General features: G+C 57.0%; 3 protein-coding genes across 4 annotated transcripts; all 3 read left to right on the top strand.

The window, feature by feature from the left end:
- Positions 1 to 11638: 11638 nt before the first annotated feature.
- Positions 11639 to 15744, top strand: STMN1 (stathmin 1). Of its 2 annotated transcripts, none has more exons than XM_021534955.3 (5): positions 11639 to 11735; positions 13177 to 13247; positions 13931 to 14103; positions 14770 to 14961; positions 15232 to 15744. In XM_021534955.3, the coding sequence occupies exons 2-5, from the start codon at positions 13235 to 13237 to the stop codon at positions 15298 to 15300; spliced, it is 447 nt and encodes a 148-aa protein (XP_021390630.1). In that variant the 5' UTR covers positions 11639 to 11735; positions 13177 to 13234; the 3' UTR covers positions 15301 to 15744. The 2 variants fall into 2 exon arrangements, with proteins under 2 accessions (XP_021390630.1, XP_021390632.1); XM_021534957.3 differs by lacking the exon at positions 11639 to 11735 and adding an exon at positions 12722 to 12831.
- A 2351-nt stretch (positions 15745 to 18095) lies between these two features.
- Positions 18096 to 19846, top strand: PAQR7 (progestin and adipoQ receptor family member 7). Its single transcript, XM_077788475.1, has 2 exons — positions 18096 to 18224; positions 19361 to 19846. The coding sequence occupies exons 1-2, from the start codon at positions 18096 to 18098 to the stop codon at positions 19652 to 19654; spliced, it is 423 nt and encodes a 140-aa protein (XP_077644601.1). The 3' UTR covers positions 19655 to 19846.
- A 1435-nt stretch (positions 19847 to 21281) lies between these two features.
- Positions 21282 to 23631, top strand: AUNIP (aurora kinase A and ninein interacting protein). The gene is made up of 3 exons (XM_077788509.1): positions 21282 to 21368; positions 22091 to 22199; positions 22726 to 23631. The coding sequence occupies exons 1-3, from the start codon at positions 21282 to 21284 to the stop codon at positions 23472 to 23474; spliced, it is 945 nt and encodes a 314-aa protein (XP_077644635.1). The 3' UTR covers positions 23475 to 23631.
- The last annotated feature ends 77 nt before the right edge of the window (positions 23632 to 23708 follow it).

Consider the following 23708-nt stretch of genomic DNA (forward strand, 5'->3'; position numbering starts at 1 on the left):
AGCCCGTTCCCGGGGAGCAGGGCACGGGCAAGCAGCGCCGGTGCCGGAGTTATCGGTGGCACCGTGGCGGCAGCGTCCTCACCTGCCTGGCACTGCGGGAAGGAGGAGCCCTGGCGCTGGGGGGCTCCGGGGTGGCCTGGGGGGACAATCCCAGCAATGGGGACATCCCCCAGCGGTGGGGACAATCCCAGCAGAGGGGACAATCCCAGCAGAGGGGACATCCTGAGCTGTCACGACATCATTCCCATGTCTCCTCCGCTCCGCAGTGACACACAAAGGAATGCTGTGGATGCAGCCACAGCACCCTGCCGCTCTGAAGCCTCCCAGATAGGATTTTTTTCGGTGTTTTACGGGGACAGGGCCGTGCTGGGGTGGCCGGGGGACATCCAGAGCCCGGCAGGTCCCGGCTGAGCAGAGAGAGGCAGAAATCAAATCCCATTTTCCTGCCGGCAGCGGGCTGGGAATTCTGCAGGGCTCTTCTGGAAAACCTTGGGGAGGGGGTGGCAGCCGCCGGCTCTGCTCGGGGGGCTCTGCCGTTAACCCTTCGGCTCCCGGGGGGCTCTGCCGTTAACCCTTCGGCTCCCGGGGTCTCACTGCCCGCCCGCTGCCCCTGGAGCCGGGGGAGCAGGGGGGATGCTCCTCTCCGGCCCCACATCCCTCCCGGAGCCGCCGCCGCCACACCCCACAGCGGTTCTGCGCCTCGGAAGGAAAATCCTGCCAGAAGAGAGACCCAAAAAGCGCCGGGGCGGGGCAGACCCGCTCCTCTCCGTGTCCCGTGGGGTGATGTGGCTGCAGGGCGCTCTCCTCATCCCCCGGCTCGCTGTCCCCGCTGAAATCCAGCCCCGAGCCGCCCCCGGGATGCTCCTCCCGGTCCAGCCGGGGGGATGCGGCAGGAATCGCCGGGAAGGTTTTCCCTGGAATGCTCCGATCGCAGCCGCTGGGACGCGTGGGGCTGGGAATTGTTCCTCACAAAGCCGAGGAAAGCTGTGGGATGAGATAAAGAATAAAGCCGGTTTCACAGGGAAAGCAGAAGCTGCGTGTGCAAGCAGGGGGAAGCCAGGAATTCATCCCCTCCTTCCCATGGGATTCATTCCCGGGAATTCATCCCCAGGAATTCATCTCCTCCTTCCCATGGGCAGGGATTCATTCCCAGGAATTCATTCCCAGGAATTCATCCCCTCCTTCCCATGGGATTCATTCCCGGGAATTCATCTCCTTCTTCCCATGGGCACGGATTCATTCCCAGGGATTCATTCCCAGGAATTCATCCCCTCCTTCCCATGGGCACGGATTCATTCCCAGGAATTCATCCTGGGCAGGGATTAATTCCCAGGAATTCATCCCCTCCTTCCCATGGACAGGATTCATTCCCAGGGATTAATTCCCAGGAATTCATCCCCTCCTTCCCATGGGATTCATTCCCAGGAATTCATCTCCTCCTTCCCATGGGCAGGATTCATTCCCAGGAATTCATTCCCAGGAATTCATCCCCTCCTTCCCATGGGATTCATTCCCAGGAATTCATCTCCTCCTTCCCATGGGCAGGATTCATTCCCAGGGATTCATTCCCAGGAATTCACGCCCAGGGGTTCAGCCGCTCCCGAAGGTGAGCTGGGAAGACAAAGCCACCCCTCAGTGTCCCCCTCTCATCCCGGTTTCTATCCTGACACGGTTTGGGACATCCCGGGGTCGGTCAGGGCTGGCTGTCCCACCTGTGTCCCCCCAAACTCCCCGAGCACCCCCAGGCTGGTCCCTGGGGGTGGCAGCAGGAGCAGGAGAGGCCTTGGCCCGGTTCAGAGGCTGCTCAGACACAACAAAACCTCTTTGTGTTGTTGTGTTGTCGGCCCTGCCTTCAGCACCAACCCAAACACGGCCCCAGGCTGGTCTTTGCACCGCGATTAACCCTGCCCGGCCCGGAGGCAGCACATCCCCCACCCTGCGGGGCCGGGCCATTCCCGGGCCATTCCCGGGCCATTCCCGGGCCATTCCCAGGCCATTCCCAGGGCATTCCCAGGCCATTCCCGGGCCATTCCCGGGCCATTCCCGGCCCATTCCCAGGCCATTCCCGGGCCATTCCCGGCCCATTCCCGGGCCATTCCCGGCCCATTCCCGGCCCATTCCCGGGCCATTCCCGGCCCATTCCCGGCCCATTCCCGGCCCATTCCCGGGCCATTCCCGGCCCATTCCCGGCCCATTCCCGGGCCATTCCCGGCCCATTCCCGGGCCATTCCCGGCCCATTCCCGGGCCATTCCCGGGCCATTCCCGGCCCATTCCCGGCCCATTCCCGGCCCATTCCCGGCCCATTCCCGGCCCATTCCCGGGCCATTCCCGGGCCATTCCCGGCCCATTCCCGGGCCATTCCCGGGACATTCCCAGGCCATTCCCGGGACATTCCCGGGCCATTCCCAGGCCATTCCCGGGCCATTCCCGGGCCATTCCCGGCCCATTCCCGGGCCATTCCCGGCCCATTCCCAGGCCATTCCCGGGCCATTCCCGGGCCATTCCCGGCCCATTCCCAGGCCATTCCCGGGCCATTCCCGGCCCATTCCCGGGCCATTCCCGGCCCATTCCCAGGCCATTCCCGGGACATTCCCAGGCCATTCCCGGGACATTCCCAGGCCATTCCCGGGCCATTCCCGGGCCATTCCCAGGCCGTTCCCAGGCCATTCCCGGCCCATTCTCGGGCCATTCCCGGGACATTCCTGCTGCAGCCGGCCCAGACCACTCCGGAGGATTGGTGGCACAGAGCAGGAGCCCAGGTTAGCCCGGGATGGGATCCACCTCCAGGGGTTGGGTTGGGATGTGAGCTCGGGGGTTTCGCACCCCTAAACCCAGAGGGATTTTGGTTCTCAGGGATGTGCGGAGAAAACTGCAGCCCCGTTCTGCTGGAACTCAAAATGTCCCTCAGACATTTTTGGAGATTCCAGGCCTTGGTCAGAAGCATTTGAGACCCTGGCAGGCACCTGGAAACAGCTGTGATTTTGAGTTTGAGCCATGGAATGAGTTACCAACTTTGGAGGTGGAACAAGCAGTCACAAAGGGTTAGATAGGATAGTAAAAGTAGTTACAAAACAGAGGGGAAATTTTTTTAGTATTGTACAGGGGGGTTTTAGCACCTGTACAGGGGGTTTTTACTTTGTACATGGGGGTCAGAAGTTCTAAGATGGAGGAAAGTGGGCTGATCCTGTTCTTCCTCCTTCTTCTTCCTCACCTCCATGTTCTTGGTGATGTTGGCACTCACAGGTTGGTTTAGAGTAGAAAAGCACTTTGTAATATAGGTAGTAGGAATTGGGGGAAAACTATAAACATGTAATAGGTAATATATCATATAAAAGAGAGCAGCAGCCCTGGGCAGGGGTCAGAGAGGATGTCAGGGTGTGTGTGTGCCTCTGCCTGAGCTGGGAGCAAACCACAGCAGCCCCAGAAGAAAATCTTTTAGATAACTCACAATAAACTGCCTTGAGACCAAACAGCAAGAGCCTGAGCAGTTTTTCTTTGGAAGCACGGGTTGGAGGAGAAATTTCACCACCACATGGGACCCCAGAGCAAGGCTGGGCTCCCACACCGTTCCCTCACCTGCAGGATGGCAGCTCCAAGGGATGCAGGAAGGGTTCCCTGCCAGCCAACAATTCCAGTGTGCCTGCCCTGCTCCCATATTCCATCACATGGCTCGAAAAATTACAAAAAAAACCCAACGAAAAACCCAACCCCAAACAAAACGAACGGCGCTGCCCATTGATATTCCCCTCACAGCTGTGCCTGCAGCATGGCTGGGGGATGAATGGACACATTCCTCTTCCCCACGGCTCCTCTGCTGCCTCCCACCGAAATCTGAAATCCCACGGTGTCAGCACAGCTCCTCGCAGCCCAGAGCCTCCCTCTCCTCCTGCCCACCCCTTCCAGGGCAGATCCCTGCAGCAAACTCGAGTTGCCAGCGCCAGCCCTCGCTGCCATCTGCAGAAAACCTCCTTTGCTCAATTGGAGCTTCCCTGTTCATTTAATTAATGCAAATCCAGGCTCGTGTTAAACCTCCTTGTAATTACCGTAAGGCTCTCGTGGGTTTTTTTTTGGTCGTTGTTTGTTTTTTTTGGGGTTGTGGTTTTTTTTTTTTTAATTTTTTATTTTTCCCCCCTTTTTTCATGTGTTTTTAAGGAAAATAGTGAGGGCTGGATTCCCAGCAGAGCCCTCCCAGCTGAGCCCAGTGGGAGCTCTGGGGTCAGTGTCCAGCCCCAAAGAGCAGCCTGGACACAGGTTCAGTATTACCCCAACCCCAGGCAGCACCTCCTTGAGCAGAATTCCCTAAATCCCTTTGCCTGGTGAGGATTCACTCGCTCTCACGCTGGTTTTTTTTTCCACTGGAAAAATCCCAGCATTGCTCTGGGTGAGATCCCCAAGGAAAATCAAGCTTCTTCCTCCCTGGAGGGAATTTTCATCATCTCATCCTTGAGCTGAGGATGCTCCCAGCCACGAGGGATTCAGCTCCACGTTTAAATCTTCCCAAATTCCTGGGGCAGGACAGACCCTGAGGATGTGCAGCTGCAGGCTGGGTGCTCTCCCCACCCCCTGCCCCCCAAAACTGCACCAGGAGGGCTCAGCCACAGCACCCAAGGCGTTTCTGAGGCACAATTGGATTTTCCAGCACTTTTCCCTCTGCAGCAGGAGCCTCCTCTCGCTACCCCAGGGATGATTCCTGAATAAACGGGGGGAAAAAGAGCTGGGGAGGGAACCTGGGGGAGAGAAGGGGCTTGTGAGGTGTCTGTGCTCTGCAAAAACCACGGAGCAGATCGGGATGATGCGTTTTGGGCGGGCTCCAGCTCTCCCCCATGTTAGGAAGGACGGGCTGAGCTCAGCCTGGGGATGCTCCTGCCTCTGCCCCCAGCGTGGTGGAGAGGAAAGTGGGGAGCTGGGTGAGCAGGAGACCCCAAATCCTCCTTTTTAACCCTTTAGCTCATATTTTCACCCCAGAATGTGGTGCTGGGACTGGCACCAGCCCTCCCTGGGTGACACCAGAGCCCCCAAACCCGTTCAGGCTGTCTCATCCCCTCCTGTCAAACCCTCTGACAACGTTCGCCACACAAAGCCTTGCCTGGGGGTTGTTTTTGGGGGGGGTTCTTTATTTTTAATTCAGTTAAAACAAAGCCCTTGTGCTGCCCATCACACGAGGGTGCCTCTCAGGGTGTTCATTTTGGCGTGGAGCAGCAGATTGCTGGTTTATTGTATAGAAGATGGATTTTTTTTCCACCAGAAAGTCTGGCTTGGTCTGTTCTCACAGCCACAGTGGATGTGTCAGGTTCTTTTTGTCTTTTAATTTATCTATTGATCTATCATGGGCTCAGATGGGTAAGGGGAAAAAAGGGGCAAATGTGAAGTGCAGGAATTGTTTCCGTGCTGGTATTGCTGAGATTCCAGGGGAAGGAGCAGCCATGAACCCATTTGGAGCTGGAGCTGTGGGTGCAGACAGGAGGGGAGCTGCTCCTCCTCTGAGAGGATCTGAAATGTGCAAACACAAATCTGAAGTGCAAAAATCCCTAAAACCCCACCCCAGACTCATTCCCTTGGCTCACAAATCCTGTGGGAAGAGCCCCCCAGTGTCTGATGGATCCCACCCATAAATACCTACGGATATTCCACAGGAAAATCAGCCCTGGCTGCTGCTCCAGGTTCTCCTGCATTCCCTGGGTGTGAGCTGGGGGGGGAACTTCAAAATTCTGCTTTTTGGCCAGAAATTCAGCCTCGTGCTGCAAGTCTGCAGCACCCAGGCACCTGAAAACTGCAAATGCACCTCTTCCCCAGGCAGGAGAGCTGCTGGGGAACAAAACTCCCTTCCCATTTGGCCGAGCACTGAGTTGGCCAGGGAAGCTGCTCTGATTTTGGGTGGCCCAAGGGGTCTGCATGGAGATTTATTTGCTCTTTGTGGGAACAGTCTCAGTATGGGAGCTGTCACAAGGCCATTCATTTTGTTTATTTGATATTGGGCAAGTCCTATTCCTTTAAGAGGATTTCCATCCCTCAACTCCTCCCCTCGTGACACTTCCAAGCCACATTTTGTCTGGAAAGGGTGGGAGTATTTTTAACCATGTCACGCCAGGGAAGTATTAATAGCACAATGGGCTGCCTGAGCTGCCGGTGGAGCCGAGTCCATCTTTTAAATTCAAGCAACTAATTAGGAGCTGGGGAATAATTAGTGCTATACCCAGCTTTTCTCCAGCTCACCCCCCATCCCGTTATCAAAGCTCCACGGCAAACGTCTGTGCTGGAATGTTCTGTTGAATATTTTATGTGCATTGCTATATTCCATGAGCTTCTCGGGATCCCAGCGCGTCCCCCCCAGCTGCAGGGGCTGGCTCTGGAGCTCTGGGATGGGATCAGCGATGGAAAAACCCCAGAGGCCGAGCCCTGGCGGGGCTCACAGCTGGCAGCAGCCGGGTTATTTTTGGGCTGAGATGTTTGGGGGCTGCCCGGAGCAGCAGGAGAGCTCGGTGGAGACACGGGCTCGGCTCCGGGGAGGAGAGGGAACACCCAGAGAAACGGGTCAGGGCGTGCTTGGCAGCGAGGAGATCGCCGGCAGGGCTCCCAAAATGTGTCTGGGGTCACGGGGAGGCTGGGGGGCAGCACCCACAGGGACCTGTGCTGGTTTCGGGCAGGAGAACATCTACAGGGACGGGGATGTGGGACACACCTGCAGGAATGGGAACGTTGACCTGTGCTGGTTTTGGGCAGGAGAACACACCTGCAGGGATGGGGATCTCAATCTCTGCTGGTTTTGGGCAGGAGAAACCCTCAGGGATGGGGATGTTGACCTGTGCTGGTTTTGGGCAGGAGAACATCTACAGGGACAGGGATGCTGAACACACCTGCAGGGATGGGGATGTCAAGAACACACCTGCAGGGATGGACATCTCGATCTATGCTGGTTTTAGGCAGAAAAAAACCTTTAGGGATGGGGATGTTGGACGCACCTTTAGGGATGGGAATATTGACCTGTGCTGGCTTTGGGCAGGAGAACACACCCATAGGGACAGGGATGTAGAACACACCCGCAGGGATGAAGATGTTGGACACACCCGCAGGGATGAAGATGTTTTGAACATCCACAGGGGATGAAGATGTTCGGAACACCCGCAGGGATGAAGATGTTGGACACACCCACAGGGATGAAGATGTTGGACACACCCCCAGGGATGAAGATGTTTGGAACACCCCCAGGGATGAAGATGTTTGGAACACCCGCAGGACCGAGGATGTTCAGAACACCCCCGGCCGGGGCTGTCCCGCGGGCCGGTTCGCCGGGAGGAGCCCGCCCTGCCCGGCAGCGCTGCCTGCGCATCCTCCGCTCCCCATTCACCCCCTCGCCCCTGCCTCTCCCCAGCCGCCTGCTCCCGAGAAACTCTGGAATTCTGTCCGTGGCAGGCCCGCCTGGGGCTGGCGCAGAGCAGCCGGCAGGGCTTCGGGGCTGAAAATTCCCATTTTCCCTGGAATGAAAGGGTGGGAAGCATCCGCGGGCAGGCTGGGGAGGGAATTCTGCTCAGGGGATGGAGCTGCTCGTGGTGACAAACCTTCATTCGGGGTTTGTGGCCCTTTCGGAGTGCTCGGGTGGATTTTTTAGGATGGAAGCGGTGTTCCTGCAGCCTCTGTCTTTATTTCATTAATATCTTTAATATTCATATGCAACATTCTTGTGCCCCAGAGCCCTGTCACCCCCATCCCCGCAGGATTTGGGTACCAGGCAATGCAGCCCCGTGGCTGAACGGGATATTCCGGGGCTCTGTTGCCCCAATATTAAAGCAATTAATTGATATTTCCGGCCCTGCCGCTGCAGGCGTGGTCGCCATCTGTGCTCAGCGCTTTTCCTCCTCTCATTTAAGGGAGGAATTAACAGATTTCGGGTGAATTTCTCAAAGAAAACAACCTGTCTGATCCGCAAAAATTCAATTATTTCCAACAGCGCATTGGGAAGTGCAAATTTATTCAGAGAGGAACGTTTTCTTAATGGTGTTTTTCAGCATAAATATAGTACCAGCCTAAACACCTCCAGTAAACAAATATTAATTATCTTAAACGTTTCCTGCCTGTGGAAAAGCTTTCATTGTGAGGGAGACACTCCCTAAAAAAATCTTGGTCTGTTCTTCAGTTCCACGGGCTCCTCGGCTGCATTTGGATTCAAATGAATTTTTATTTTAGATCAAGAATTTTTAAATTTGGATCAAAACCTCTGAGATCTTTGGGTGGATTGAAAGAGGCCTTGCAGCCCCTCTCCATCTCCGAGTTCCTTTGAAAATACTGCTTTGTCCTGGTTATGAAATCTCTCAAACTCATCCGCTCGGGTCAGGGAATATATTGGATTTCTGGTTTTAAAATAAACTTTGCCAATTCAGCCTGCGAGTATCACTAACCAAGGTGCTCTAAAACCTCCTCTGACTAACAAATAAGCCGTCAGCCCCTCCACCAGCGCTTATGGCTGGCAATCCAATTCTCAGAAACCACATTTTCTTACTGGAGATTAAATATTTTCGCAAGTTAAAAGAGCTGCCGTGGGCTGAGTTGTCACCTAATTATGTCAGTCTCTTTGTGGGGTGTTTTGATAAGCACATCAGAGCGGAGGCTTTAATCTTTGGGCTAAATCTGCTCCCAAATTCACCCCCCCCCAAGGATTCCTCGGCTGGATTTTGGCGTTTCACCGAGGGGTTTGGAGAGCCACTGCTCCTATTCCTGATTTACAGAGCCTTTGTCCTTGCTGCTCTGGGAATATCTCCTGCTGCGATCCTTTCTTTTCCTCAAAAAGCAGAAATCCACCTGGCAGAAATTCGTTCTGATGTTAAATTTGGGCTCGAAATGGTGTTTTTCTTCTCCAACCTGTTTTGGGGCTGAATGCGGCATGTTGGAGGATGTTTCTCCTAATGCTGCCTGCTGTATTTATTAGTGGTAAAACTGGAATTAAAGCAAAAAAAAACAGCTTTGGTTGGTGATAAGGAATCCAGCAGATAAAAACTACCCCAGCCACATGCTGAGGAGGGAAGAGTCTGTTTGGAACCGCAGTAAATGTGTCAATAAACACAAATCAAATGCAAATTAAATAAAAGCTTCCCATACACTCCATTCCCCTCGAGATCAGACAAAAATAAACGCCACATAAACAAATGGGGTTTATGAAACGCTCCAAAAATAAAACCCCTCTTGCAACAAGGCCAAAAAAAAATGAGATTGCCTCCGTGTCTTTCCACCTGCTGGGAGCTTTTGTTCCTGTCTGTGTCACAACAGGGCTCCAAGATTTTGGTGCTGCAAAGGGGCAAAATATGCCCCAAAATATGGGGCATGGAAAATCCCAGGGCTGGCAGCAGATCCCAAATCCTCTCCCCAACCTTGTCAAGAAGTTCCCTCTTACATAAGAGAGTTCTCGCCCGAAGGAAATATTTTTGGCTTTTAAGCCAATCTGCAAAGGAAGGTAAGCTACAGCCAGATCTTTTTTCTTTTTCTTTTTCTTTTTTTTCTCCTTTTTGTTTTTTTTTATTTCCTTTTTCCCCCAGAAGAGCAGCTGGGAAGTGCTGGCATGACTCCTCGCTTTCTCTGCATCCTCCTTCAAGGGCTGTAAAGGGAATTTCCCCCTCCCCTCCCACTGAGCCTGGCTCCAGGCCCTCCCACAGGTACCAGCCCAAAAGCCCAGGGAGCCTCATTTCCTCAGGGAAATTTGGGGATCATCCCAGGAAAAGCTCATTGATTTGACTCAAAAGCCTTGATATTAAAGCCTCCAACCCAGTGTTGGGTGATAATTCATAAATAATTAATAAAAATAAATAAAATAATAACAAAAATAAATAGTAATAGAAAAGAATGAAGTCAAACACAGCCTGGTGGCAGGGGCTCCCAGCTGCCTTGTCCCCCACAGCGTTCCGCCCAAACATTCCTGGGAAAACTCGTCTGCTGAGGGTGCCACGGGTGTGATTCCCCTGGCACGGAGCTGGGAAAACCACGGAGCCACCAGGGACCATCCCCAAGGACCCAGCAGCTCTTCAGGGCTCGGAGCTGGGACCCGGCACCCCGAAAATGCCCGGGCAAGGTTCCTCCACGCCGCTGGAAAATGGCTCTGCCCGTGCCCACCCTGCCTCTCCCAGCCCCGGCAGCTGGGCTGGATGTGGTTTCCATGGAAATAAGACGTCAGATCGGCAAAAACCAGGGCCGGTGTTTGAAATAATCTCTGTTTTGAAAGCTTCCTGCCTTTCTGTCCCAATATTTACCTTCCCCAAGGTAGGAGCCCTTTCTTTTCGGTGCAAAATCTTTGGGTTGAAGGGGGTGCACGGCAAGGGGGGGTCCCAGAAAAGTGGGTTTTTTTTTTGGATTGAGGGCGTGGAGGCTGCTGGGCTGGGCTGCGGTGGGGATGCTGCTGGGTGTCCTTCTGCCTTTGGTGGGGGTGGCTCCTGGTGTGGGAACCAGCGTGGGATTCACCCCGAGGAGCCCCTGGGCACGGAGCACGTCTGGGAGGGAGATGCTTCCAGAGGCAGATCCCTACGGAGCCACCGTGCCCGTCCCACGGCACCCCAAAGGACAGGGTGGCCCCCAAAACACTGTGGGACCCTCCGTGGGGCTCACCCGTGGTGGCTGTGACCCTGAGATGACCAAAGGGACTCGGTGGTCATCTTGATGATGACCAAGAGCCCCGAGGTGGCCATGCCCTTAGATAGCTGACCGTGTCTCTGAGGTGACCAAGGTCTCAAGGCAAGTGGCCGTGGCTCTGAGGTAGCCATAGCACGGAGATCTGTGGCCGTGCCTCTGAGGTGACCATGGATCTGGGGTTACCACGGCCATGGTGACCATGGCTTTGAGGTGACCATGGTCATGGGATGACCATGGATCTGGGGTAACCATGGCCATGGAGTGACCATGAATCTGTGGTAACCATGGCCATGGCTTTGAGGTGATCATGGATCTGAGGTGACCATGATCTTGTGGTGACCATGGCTCTGGGTGACCATGGATCTGAAGTGACCATGGCTCTGGGTGACCATGTCCATGGAGTGACCACGGCCTTGAGGTGACCATGGTTCTGGGGTTACCATGGATCTGAAATGACCATGGCTCTGGGTGACCATGGATCTGAAGTGACCATGGCTCTGGGTGACCATGTCCATGAGGTGACCATGTCCATGAAGTGACCACGGCTTTGAGGTGACCATGTCCATGAGGTGACCATGGCTTTGAGGTGATCATGTCCATGAGGTGACCACGGCTTAGAGGTGATCGTGGCTGTGAAGTGGCCATGTCCATAAGGTGCCCGTGTCCATGAGGTGGCCGCAGCTCTGGTCATCCCAGCCAGAGCTGCACTCTGACCATTCCCCATGTCGGGCCGGACACCCCTGACCGCAGCACGGGCCTGATGCCCGTGCCCGCAGACACAGAGGGGGCAGAGCGGGATCCAGCGCGGGGCTCCGGGTGCCGGGGGGTCCCTGAGGCCGGGGGGGGGTCGCGGTTCGTCCCCGCACCCCCGGGCCGGCCCGGGCCGGGCGCGGCGGCGAACTACAACTCCCGGCATGCCCCGCGCGGCCCTGCCGGGGGGGGGGTGTGGGCGCGAGCCCCCCACATCCCCCCCCCCCCCTTACTCCCCCCACCCCGGCGGGCGGCACGTGCCGGCGGGCTCGGCCAATCGGGGCGGGGCGGGGCGGGTCACGTGCCTTTGTTTGGCGCTTTTGTGCGCGGCGGGGCGGGCGCGAGCGGAGTGTGGCCGGAGCGGCGGCGCGGGCAGGTGGGTGCGCGGCGGAGCCGCGGGGGGCGCGGGCACGGGCGGGCCGCGGGGCCCCCCTGCCCTGCCCCGCCGCACCGTCCGCGTCTCGAGGAGGCGGAGGAAGGCGAGGGGAGGTGTCGGTGCTTCACGGCGCCCCGTTGATAGAGGGGCGGCGGCGGGGGTGCCGCGGGCGGGTGTCAAGGTGAGGGGCGGGCGGCGGGGGGCTGTGCGGCGCTGCTCGGGCGCTCGGGGGTCGCTTTTGTCCCCGCTGGCGGCCAGCGCGTCGCCGCGCGGTTTTGGAGCCTTGCGGTGACAAAGGGAAGGCAGACAATGGTGGGGGGGATTCCTCGCGTGTGTCCCTGGCGCCCCCATCGCGGAGGGGAAGGGGGCGGCTATTGTCCCCTCAGCGAGGGGCGACGCCCTACCCGCGGCAGCGGCGCCCCCTCCCCTCCCCGCCATTGTTAGTGGGGAAGGGGCGGTATCCGGGCGGCCGCGCCCGGGCGCCATCCAGCCGTGCGGGGGCCCTGCCGGAGCCCCGTGCTCCCGCGGCGCTGCCGGTGCCCTCAGCCCCGCGGGGCCGCGGCGGGCGGTGTGGGCGGGGGGCCCGCACCTGAGGCGGGGGGCGGCAGGTGCCCGGATGTTGGCTTGGCCCCGCCCCCTCGCTCGAGCCCCCTGGCGCGGGCGCGCGCGCGCTCTCCCCGGCGGTTTGAATTCGGTGCGGCCGGCGGGGCGGGGGCGGGGCCCGCGCGGCCGCCTCGGCGCTGATTGGCTGCGGCCGCGGAGGGGCGGGGCCGGGAGCGCGCGGTCCCCGGCCCCGCCCGGACCGCGATCCGCGCTCCTCCGACCCCCAAAACCCCCTTATTTATTGATTTATCTATTTATTTATCCATTTATTCATCTATTTCTAGACCTTTTTCTGGCTTTTTTTTTTTTTTTTTTTTTTTTACCGCGCCCCATTTTCGCGAGGCGTGCTGGGCGGTGTACGCCCTCGCTTGTCTGCCGCGGTGTGAAGCATCTGACTTGGGCTGCGCAATTAAAACCGAATTTTAAATGAGCTCGGTTGCGCACATTTCAGATCCTTCGGGAGTGGCAGGAATCCTGGCTGTGCTGTCCTGTGGTGCGTCATTTTTTTATTCGGCGAGGTCTTTTATATGTCTAAGAGCAGTGAGATTCCCCTAGCACCGTGGTAAAACGGGAGTCTTTGTTCGAGTACCTGCAGGTGGAATAAAACAGATTGAAGATGCTCGAGTATCACACAGATCTTGCAATGCCAGTAATTCCATAACCTCTCCAGTATTCCCAGCACTGGCCATCAGCTCCAGGAAATGCCTGGAATCACTGACTGCAGTGACCTACCTTGTCTGCCTTTTGTTCAGCAGCAATAATTCTGTTTAGCAGCTTTTATTGGAGGGAGCAGCATCCCTGTTCTGGCTGTTGAAAGGCACATCTCTTTGTTACCTAGGAACCCACCTGACTGACCTTCTCACAGACTTGACTTCTGGACTTTGATTTTCTTGGCCATGGCTACTTCTGGTAGGTAGAATTCTGTGCTAAATACTCTTTTTTTTTTTTTTTTTTTTTTTTCTTTATTTTGCCTAATTTCCTCGGGACTAACTTAAAACCCAAATCTAGTGAAGTAAGCTGCTGTCACCAGGCTTTTCTCCCATCTTGGGCGAGGCTGTTGAAGCTGGGTGGTTGTGAAAACAGCCCAAAAGAGGAGTCTGGCAGCAGATGGGCTGCAGCTCCCTGCAGCCATCTGCTCCCTCGGCAGAGCTGGCTGTCACCGAGACATCTCGGGGACCACGCGGCTGCAGCTGACGCTGTGCAGGGCTGGGGGAGAGAGCCCTGCCTGCAGATTGCTCCAAAAATTGCTTTTTTCCTTCTTGGCTCTCTCAGGTTGCAGGCAAACGCCTGGAATTTCATCCCCAGCTTTGTCACTGGAGGGAGAATGATTTTTGATTTGTTGTCACCACTTGGGATGCTGAGGGCTGAATTAGAACATGAGGTGTACGGGTGATGTAGGATCAAGGAAGGGTGGCAAAGGAAATTTGCACATTTTTAACAGTATTGCAGCTCTGAAAACAAACCTCCTGTCTTGGCTGCCCTTCCTCAGGGAACTTAGTGGTGCTGAATTTTGGAAGGCTGCTTTTAACATCCCCTGAGCCAGTTGCTGCATGAAATACTCGTTTTGGTGGCTTTTCCCCCTGTGTTCCCAGACATCCAAGTGAAGGAGCTGGAGAAGCGAGCCTCGGGGCAGGCCTTTGAGCTGATCCTCAGCCCCCGCTCGAAAGAAGCCGTGGCAGAGTTCCCTCTGTCTCCCCCCAAGAAGAAGGATGTCTCACTGGAGGAGATCCAGAAGAAGTTGGAAGCAGCAGAGGAGAGACGCAAGGTAAATCTGGAGCAGCAGAAGTGAGCTCTGCTCCACTCTTTTCAGGAGGTTTGGGGCTTTTTTTTTATTTGTTTCTTGGGATAGGTGGGTTTTTTTATGGCAAATTGAATATTATTAATTAAATCCCTGGGGCTCTTAAAAAGCTTTATGGCCATGGTTTTGGTACCAAAGAGATTCTGAAGAAAAACTGGGGGGGATGAAGCTGAGAGGGATAGCTCTTTCAGGAAGAAGCTGTTTTTCTTGTCTTTTAACACCAGAACAGATGAATTTTCTCCCAGAAAATGCAGCAGTGAGTCTGTAATGAGAAGTTGGGGAATAAATTGTCTGAGTGATGAAAGACGTGGCTGGGGGTGCAGCCTGGAGCCCTTGAGGGTGGCGAGGCTTTGATTGAAGTGAGCCTGACCTGAATCTCCGAGATTCACCGCTCTGAGCAGGGAGGATCTTCAAGGAAAGTTCTTTGTGTTAACATCAAAAACAATCAGTGTTCCCTCGCCAGAAAAATCCCATTTAACAGGACCTGCAAGCAGTGACAGACGCTGAGCTTTGCAGGTGGATGGGGTGGTGAAGTGCAGGTTCTGTGGGAGGGTGGGGACCCCCAGAGCTGTGTCAGAGGAGCCCCCGTGGGGTTCCCCCCCTGCCCTCACCCCCTGGCCCGTGTCCCGCCAGTCCCACGAGGCAGAAGTGCTGAAGCAGCTGGCCGAGAAGCGGGAGCACGAGAAGGAGGTGCTGCAGAAAGCCATCGAGGAGAACAACAACTTCAGCAAAATGGCAGAGGAGAAGCTGACCCACAAGATGGAAGCCAACAAAGAGAACCGCGAGGCACAAATGGCTGCCAAGCTGGAGCGCTTGCGGGAGAAGGTGGGTGTGGAGCCCTGCCAGAGGGAGCTGGCCCTGCTCCCCGCTGGGAACAGGTGAAACCCCCAAAAATCCTCCCCACCAGGAGGGCTGCCCCCCCGAGCAGGGCGGGAGGGCTGCGCTGCCAGTCTGGCTGTGGCATCTGCAAAAGGCTCTGCAGCATTCCAGCTGGCTGGAGCTGAGCAGCCTCTGCCCCTGTGCCCCTCCTGGGTGGGAAGCCCTTCCCAGGGTCTCCTTTCCCTGCAGCTCACTGCTCCTGCTGCTGTTTTTCAGGACAAGCACGTGGAAGAGGTTCGAAAGAACAAAGAGGGCAAAGACCCCGGCGAGGCCGAGACCGACTGACTCCGTTCTGGAAGCTGACTCTCCCCCTCCTCCAAATATCCAAAGACTGTACTGGCCAGTGGTTTTCTCTTTGCTTTTGGTTCGGTTATATATATATTTTTTTTTTTTACGTTTCTTAGAAACTGATGTAGAACTGTAAAATTAGATCCAAACTGTACACTTGCTTTGGGGGCTAGAGGGGAGACCTTCCATGTGTCACTTTTCTAAAGTGTTGTCTTTCCAGTGTAGCTTTTTCTTCTTGTTGCATCCTTTTCTACGCCAGTGCACTCGCTCCTGGGTTGATGGCGAGTACTGTATCAGCTCTGTAAGACCTTTGTGCAAGGAATCTGTAGTAACTGTTCCATGCTGAATATCTGTTACACTTAAAACAAAACTCTCTGACTGTCCAGTCTGCTAAAATACTGCTGTAACCGAGTGACTCAATAAAGCTGCACAGTGCTGTTATCTGCCTGCCTTCCTCAGGAGCCAGGGCCAGAGCCCGCCCTTGGCCTGTGCCTGTGACAATCAGAGCCTTGTGTGACACCTCAGCCCGGGGCAGCTGCGGGCTCTTTGTGTCCGGGGCCCTGAGCCACCTCCCTGTGCTGCTGGGCCACCCAACAAGCGGCCCTTGTGTTGTCCAGGGCTGAGGGGGACGTGTGGGGCACAGGGAGGGACAGCGGGGCCCTGCCGGGGCTGCCCCAAGGGGAAAGGCTCTTGGGAGAAGAATCGTTTCTGTCCTGGTGTGCCCAGGGCTAGAGCAGCACCTGCCCACAGCATGGTCTGGCTGTTCCTGGCTCAGGAACGATGATTTCTATGTGAATTTGGAACAAAATTGCTGTGCTGCACCCCAAACCCTTCCCCTGGGGATACCCACAGCTATAGGGCTGCCCTGGGGGTGTGAGCAGGCACCACCAACCTCTCCCAAAAACACCCTGTGTTGGTGACACTGATGACACTGGTCTTGGTCCTTCTCTGGCCTTGATCCTGGCTTGGCTCCCAGGTTTGTTTTCAGTTTAACTCCACACCCGGAGCATCTGGATGGAAAATCCGTAGGGAATTGTTTTCTTAAGAGACTCGCAGAGTCCTGGACTGTGGTCTGGGGTGTGTTGGAGCCTTCGGGAAGCTTTGCCCGTGTCCCAGAGGAGCAGCGGGACACAGCCCGGGAGCGAGGGATCTCAGCAGGTCCGGATGCTCGAGGTACGGAGAGGTTGTGCTGCGCTCTGCTGGGGAGAGACGGGCGGCGCCGGCAGCGAGGGAGTGGGGCCGGGTCTGCCCAAAAATAGGGCCGGGATCCACTTGGGTGTGGGGTCAGGCTTTGCGTGAGAATGGGGTCAGGCTCTGCCCAGAATTGGGTCAGGGTTTGCCCAGGAATTGGGTCAGGGTCTGCCCAGGAATGGGGTCAGGGTCTGCTTGGCTGTGGGGTCAGGGTCTGCCCAGGAATTGGGTAAGGGTCTGCCCAGGAATGGGGTCAGGCTCTGCCCAGGAATGGGTCAGGGTCTGCCCAGGAGTGGGTCAGGGTCTGCCCAGAATGGGGTCAGGGTTTGCCCAGAATGGGGTCAGGGTCTGCCCAGAATGGGGTCAGGGTCTGCCCAGGAATTGGGTAAGGGTCTGCCCAGAATGGGGTCAGGCTCTGCCCAGGAATAGGGTCAGGGTCTGCCCAGAATGGGGTCAGGGTCTGCCCAGAATGGGGTCAGGGTCTGCCCAGGAATTGGGTAAGGGTCTGCCCAGAATGGGGTCAGGCTCTGCCCAGGAATAGGGTCAGGGTTTGCCCAGGAATAGGGTCAGGGTCTGCCCAGGAATAGGGTCAGGGTCTGCCCAGGAATTGGGTAAGGGTCTGCCCAGAATGGGGTCAGGGTTTGCCCAGAATGGGGTCAGGCTCTGCCCCACGGGCTGAGCGCAGCAAAACGGGGCTGAACCTTGAGCCGAAGCTTGGGAGTGCACCCAGGGGAGAGGCTGAACGCTGGCACGGTGTAATGGAGGCTGGAGCAGCTCCGGGGTACAAAATGAGGCACAACCAGCAACCAAAACCCCCCAGATCTTCATTTTAATATAGTTACCTACTGAGGAAAGAGTGCCCCGAATGCCACGTGCGGTTTTTTCTCCTCTCTCCAAACGTGGGGGAGGAGAATGGCAGCTCTGCCAAACCCCAAATGGTGCTGGAGCCCAAATGGATGCTAAATGTGAGGCTTGGGCTTGCCAGAGCTGTCAGCGCTCGGCGCGGGCCCTTCTGTTCCCTCCTCTCCCTTCTGCTGCTCGAGCTCGGGCTCAGCCGGGGCTCGGGGCCGGCTCTGGTGCTCCTGGGGGGTTCGGAGGGGTGGGAGGAGAGGACAGCAGTGACCTGGGGGGTGCGAGGGGAACGATCCGGGCAGGAAAGCAGAACTTGGAGTCCCTGTGGGGGGAGCTGGGCTGGAAACAGGTTCATTAAATATATATATATATATATATATATATATATATATATATATATATATAAAAGGCTTCTTCCAGCTGCCGAGGGAAGGAGGGAAAGATGAGAAGGGAGGAGCAGCGGCTCCAAGGGGCTGCGGGGCCGCGACCCCCGGGCGGAGGGAGCGGCGGGGCCGGGCCGGGTCCGTTCTGCAGCTCCCGGGCAGGGGAACGGAACCAAAGCCCGGCTCGTCCCCACCCTGCTCAGCCCAGGGGAGGGAGAACCATCCCGGGCTGGCAGGGTCGGCAGGGCTGGGGCTGCTCTGCGGGGCTCGGGGGCTGAGCGGAGCCGGGTGGGTTGGAAATGAAAGCTGGCCGTGTTTTGGGAGGCTTTGGGCGGCTGTGCCGCTGCGTGGCGGCAGCAAACAGGGATGGAAACAGCCGGGGCCGAGTCTTTATCATCACAGAAAAACCCAGCGGCAGCGCTGGCTGCTGCTGGGCAAAGGAACCGCTGCGGAGGAAACGCGGGGCGGCGGAGGCAGCTGGTGGGGAGGCGGAGGGTGAGATCTGGAGTACGAGGCAATGGAGATTTCCAGGATGCGCTCCCTTCGTAAGGAGTGCAAGGCTCGGCAGCTCGGAAGAGCTCGGCGAATTTAATCCTGCTCCGACGAGCTGTGAAGAAAACCCCGCTCCCTTTCCTGCCACGGCGTCTCCCCGAGCAGAGCCGGGGCCGCCCTTCCCGCAGGAATTTCTCTTCTGGGAGGGGTCGAGCTGAGCTGAGCCCCCTCCCCGCCACTGAGGCAACTTCTCCGGGCAGCGTTTGTCCGAGCTCGGGGCTGCTGCGGTTCAGAGCAGGAGCTCACGGGCTGAGCTTTTCCCTGGCAGCCCGAGAAAGTCGCAGCTTTCCGGGAGGGTTCAGCGTTGGCACAGCCCGGTGCGAGCTCTAACCCGGCGAGGTGGGCAAAGGGAGGGAAATGGAGCGGCAAAGAACCTGTTTGGGGTTTTTTTTCTGCATCTGTGCCCCTTGGATTCAGGCAGGAATGAGTTACAGCCTGGCTTTGATGAGGAAATTACAGAGGTTTTTAAAACAAACAGTCCCATCCTCACCTCCTCCTGATCCCAAACTTTAAAGAGCTTTTCCTGTCCCTGAAACGAGGGCACTCGCCCGGGGTTGAGGCACAGATCAGCACTGGAGCTGGACGTGAATCAGGTTTTCTTCAGGACTTGTCTGAGCAAGAGCAGGTAAAGAATCTCAATAAGTTTTTATGAAAAGGCCAAACGAGCTGGCAGGGCTGCCTTTCGCTGGGTAAGGACAGCAGCTTCCAAAAGGTAAATATGGAGATTCCTGCTCACAAAGATTCCGCTGCTGGACTTTGGTGGTGCAACAGGGCCACGATGTGGGAAGCTGTTTGGAAAATCAGGAGCTGGAAAAAGGAGGTAAAACTCCAAATGCAGGAGTTGCAGCCTCTGTAACTTGTTGGTATTTGTAAGGACAGACACTGCAAACAGTTTACAGGAAGGGGAATCCGGAGTGGGAGGTTTGTTTGGGATGCTTGGTTTGTTTAGCAGTTCCCAAACTACAAGGAAGGGGCTGAGCCAGGCACTGATGTGTCCTGGTGGGTTCATAATTGTCATTTAACCTCAGACTCGTGTCCTCGGGCCATATTTACATTTTGGAAGCTGCTGTCCTTACCAGGTGCTCTTCTTCCTCGTCGCCGCCTTCTTCTTCTCCCATCCCTACCCCGAGAAGTGCCACTTCTTCGGGCAGAGCCACCAGATCTTCCACGTGTTCCTGGTGCTCTGCACGCTGGCGCAGATCGAGGCCATGGTGCTGGACTACGAGTCCTGGAGGGAGATCTACTCCTCCCTGCAGCGGGACCTGGCTCACGACTTCTCTGCCCTGTTCCTGGCCACTGTCACCTGCTCTGTCCTCACAGCCGCCTACATGGCCTGGAGGGTGAAGAACAAGCTGGGCCTCAAGGAAGAGTAAAGAAGGAGTGAGCTCAACCCAAATCCAGCCCCAAGCCTCCAGATGCTGCTTCATGAACTGTTACTCAGCAAGTGCTGTCTGTAGGAATGAAAGAGATGCTTTTAATGCTTTTTTAATCCAGCCTAAGTTACAGCTTGCTCATAGAATGGTACATGGGTTCAGTGCACGTGTGAATAAACAGTTGGAACAAAGTGTCCTGTGTGTCCTGAGGGGCTGGGGAGGGCTCTGGGAGGCTGCCAGGGCTCCCAGCACCAGATACAGAGAGGCCATCTGGCCCCTGTTCCACTCTAAACCGTGGAAACAGACCAAGGTGAGGCTGTTTAAACCACTAAGGTGACAAAATAATTTAATATCACTTCAGGCCCCTCCTGTAGGGTGAGTGAGTTGTTCAGAACTGTTCACGCAGTGGCAGGGCCCTGTCCTTGACCCCGCCGGAGCAGGATAGGCCCAGACCTGCTCCTGAAGGCGCAGGGATAGGAGGGGTTGTTGCGATGGGGAGCCCCAGCAGTGGGTCAGGGCTGGGAACAGGCGGGTGTGGACATCCCGCTGTGGATCCGGAGCGAAACGCGGAACGGCCACAGCGGCCTCGACCCGACCGCGCACCCGCCGCTCTGAGCGGGGCCCGCCGCCGCCGCCCCTTATATAGGGCAGGGCTTTGTGGGCGTGGCCTCACCCCACATGTGGCCCCGCCCCTCAGCTCCCATTGGTCCGTCCCTGCTGGCGGCGCGCGCGCGGCGCGCGTTGAGGGCGGGGCCAGCGCGAGCGGGAAACCGAGACCGGGAAAATCCGGCACCGGGAACCGGGGAACGGGAACGGGAACGGACCGGGAAAAACCTGAACCGGGAACCGGGGAACGGGAACGGACCGGGAAAAACCGGTACCGGGAACCGGGGAACGGGAACGGACCGGGAAAAACCGGTACCGGGAACTGGGAAACGGGAACGGAGCGGGAAAACCGGAACCGGGAACCGGGGAACGGGAACGGAGCGGGAAAACCGGAACCGGGAACCGGGGAACGGGAACGGACCGGGAAAGACCGGTACCGGGAACTGGGAAACGGGAACGGAGCGGGAAAACCGGAAACGGGAACCGGGGAACGGGAGCGGACCGGGAAAACCGGAAACGGGAACCGGGGAACGGGAGCGGACGGGGAAAACCGGAACCGGGAAACGGGGAACGGGAACGGACCGGGAAAATCCGGCACCGGGAACCGGGGAACGGGAACGGGAACGGACCGGGAAAACCGGCACCGGGAACCGGGGAACGGGAACGGACCGGGAAAATCCGGAACCGGGAACCGGGGAACGGGAACGGAGACCGGGAAAAACCGGAACCGGGAACCGGGGAACGGGAACGGAGCGGGAAAATCCGGTACCGGGAAACGGGGAACGGGAGCGGACGGGGAAATACCGGAACCGGGAAACGGGAACGGGAACGGACCGGGAAAAACCGGGACCGGGAAAGGGGAACGGAGACCGGGAAAACCGGAACCGGGAAACGGGAACCGGGCGGGAAAAACCGGAACCGGGAAACGGGAACGGAGCGGGAAAAACCGGAACCAGGAACCGGGAACCGGGAAACGGGAGCGGACCGGGAGCACCGGGAGCCGGGCCCGGGGAGCCCCGGGATGAGGCGGCGGCGCGGGGACCCGGCCCCGGCCGAGCCCTGCGGGGTGTGGCTGGACACGGCGGAGCTGAAGCGGGGCCCGGCGCCGGTGAGGCCCGGGAGGGACCGGGCCAGCCCCGGGAACACCGGGAGGGACACCGGGAATAACCCCGGGAGGGACACCGGGAATAACACCGGGAGGGACACCGGGAGGGACAACCGGGAACACCGGGAGGGACCCCCGGGAATAACCCCGGGAGGGACACCGGGAACACCGGGAGGGACACCGGGAGGGACCCCCGGGAATAACCCCGGGAGGGACACCGGGAGGGACACCGGGAACACCGGGAGGAACCCCCGGAGCTCCCTCCACCCCCGGTAATTCTGGGATTCCCGACCCAAATGACCGATGCTTCGGTAATTATCAATCATTGTTAATTAACGGTTATTATTAAATGACTTGTGCAGCTTTATGAAGGTGGGAGCTGCGGAAGAGGGGTGGATTGGTTGATTTTATATTGGTTGATTTTATACTGGTTGATTTTATATTAATTTTGTTATTTCATATTGGTTGGTTTTATGTTAATTTCAGTATTTTATATTGGTTGATTTTATACTGGTTGATTTTATATTAATTTTAATATTTTTACTGGTTGTTTTTATATTAATTTTAATATTTTTACTGGTTGTTTTTATATTAATTTTAATATTTTCTATTTGCTGTTTTTATGTTAATTTCAGTATTTTATAGTGGTTGTTTTTATATTAATTTTAATATTCCATATGGGTGGTTTCAGTGTTAATTTCAATATTTTCCCCTTGCTCCCGCAGCCCCCGAGCTCCGGGCTGAAAGCGCCGCTTTGGAAGCGGAGCCCGGCGCTGCCCCCGCAGCCGGGCCGGAGGCAGAGCTCCATCCGCTCCTTCCTGCGCCCCCTCGCAGGTACCGGCAAAACTTGGATTTTTTGATGAAATAAGTTTCAGAAGCAAAACTTGGATTTTTAATGAAATAGTTTCAGAAGCAAAACTTGGATTTTTTAATGAAATAAGTTTTAGAAGCAAAACTTGGAATTTTTATGAAATAGATTCAGAAGCAAAACTTGGATTTTTTGATGAAATAAGTTTCAGAAGCAAAACTTGGAATTTTTATGAAATAGATTCAGAAGCAAAACTTGCATTTTTGATGAAATGGTTTCAGAGGCACATGTGGGACTCGACGCCTCCTCAGGCCAGGGCAGACCTGGGGATTTTGGGGATTTTGGTAACTTTGGGCTGCTCTGGGCTGGTGTGAAGCAGCTCTGGCTGCTGTTCCAGGGCACCTCCGGGGGTCCCAGTGGGGCAGGGCTGGGGTCGGGATCAGGATTTGGGTGGCACTGCTGGGGACAGTCCCCGGGGACACCCCGGGGGTGCTGCGGGGTGGGTGTCCCCGGGAAATTCCTCCTGCTTTCCCCAATCCCTGCTGTTTTCAGGTGAAGGAGACAAAGAGAACGCCAGCCCGGCTGAGCGCTCGGGGCCTCCTCTGCCCGCCCGGCCTGTGAAGATCCTGCCCCTGCCACGGCTGCAGGGAGCCCGGGAGGAGCCCCCCGGGGCTGGGCAGGGGCTGCGGGGCACAGCCCAGCCTTGGCAAACACCTCTGGGTGCCCCGGGGCTCCCAGCGCAGGCTCAGAGGCAGAGCAAAGCCCCCCGTGGGGCTGGGGGGGGCTCCTGGTGCTGCGGCTGCTCCCGGAGCCCGGAGAAATGCTGGATATTTCCTGGAGAAGCGGCCTCGGCGGGCAGGGAAGCACAGCCCTGGAGCAGAGCTGCCTCTGGGACGGGCTCTGCTGGGGTTGAGGACACAAAGCCTGGCCCAGGGGTTGAGGACACAAAGCCTGGCCCAGGGGCTGAGGACACAAAGCCTGGCCCAAGGGTTGAGGACACAAAGCCTGGCCCAGGGGTGGCAGACACAGCTCCTGGCCCAGGGGCTGCCCCCAGAGGGGTTTGCTGCTCTCCCCGGAGCCCGGTGCCAGCCCAGCCCCTGCGGGAGCGGGGCCAGCTCCCGGCGGGGTCCTGCGGGCTGCTCTTCTCCCAGGACTCCCAAGGGAACAGGGTGATTGCCCACAGGCCCAGGGCCAGCCCCCCGAGGGCCAGCCAGCCCCGGGGGCTGCGGCTGGAGCTGGGCTGGGAGCCCCTGTTCACGCAGGACTCGGAGGGGAACAGGGTCATAAAGCACTGGGAGTGAGCCCACCGGGTCTGGCACGCTCCGGGGTGGCCACAGCGGTCACAGCTGGGCACTGAACCCCCCGTGCAGCCCCCAGCTGCCTCTCTGTTCTCTGAGACTGATCCAAAGTGACTGTTCTCTGCTTTCATCCAAATAAAACGTTGGAGTTGGTTCCTAAGGGTTTGTTCCAGGTCTCTGCCTGTGTCCCTGTCCTGCCCAGGTGCACAGGGAGCAATTCCCAGAGCAGGCACTGCT

This window comes from Lonchura striata, chromosome 26 (genome assembly GCF_046129695.1).
Source record: "Lonchura striata isolate bLonStr1 chromosome 26, bLonStr1.mat, whole genome shotgun sequence".
NCBI lineage: Eukaryota > Metazoa > Chordata > Aves > Passeriformes > Estrildidae > Lonchura > Lonchura striata.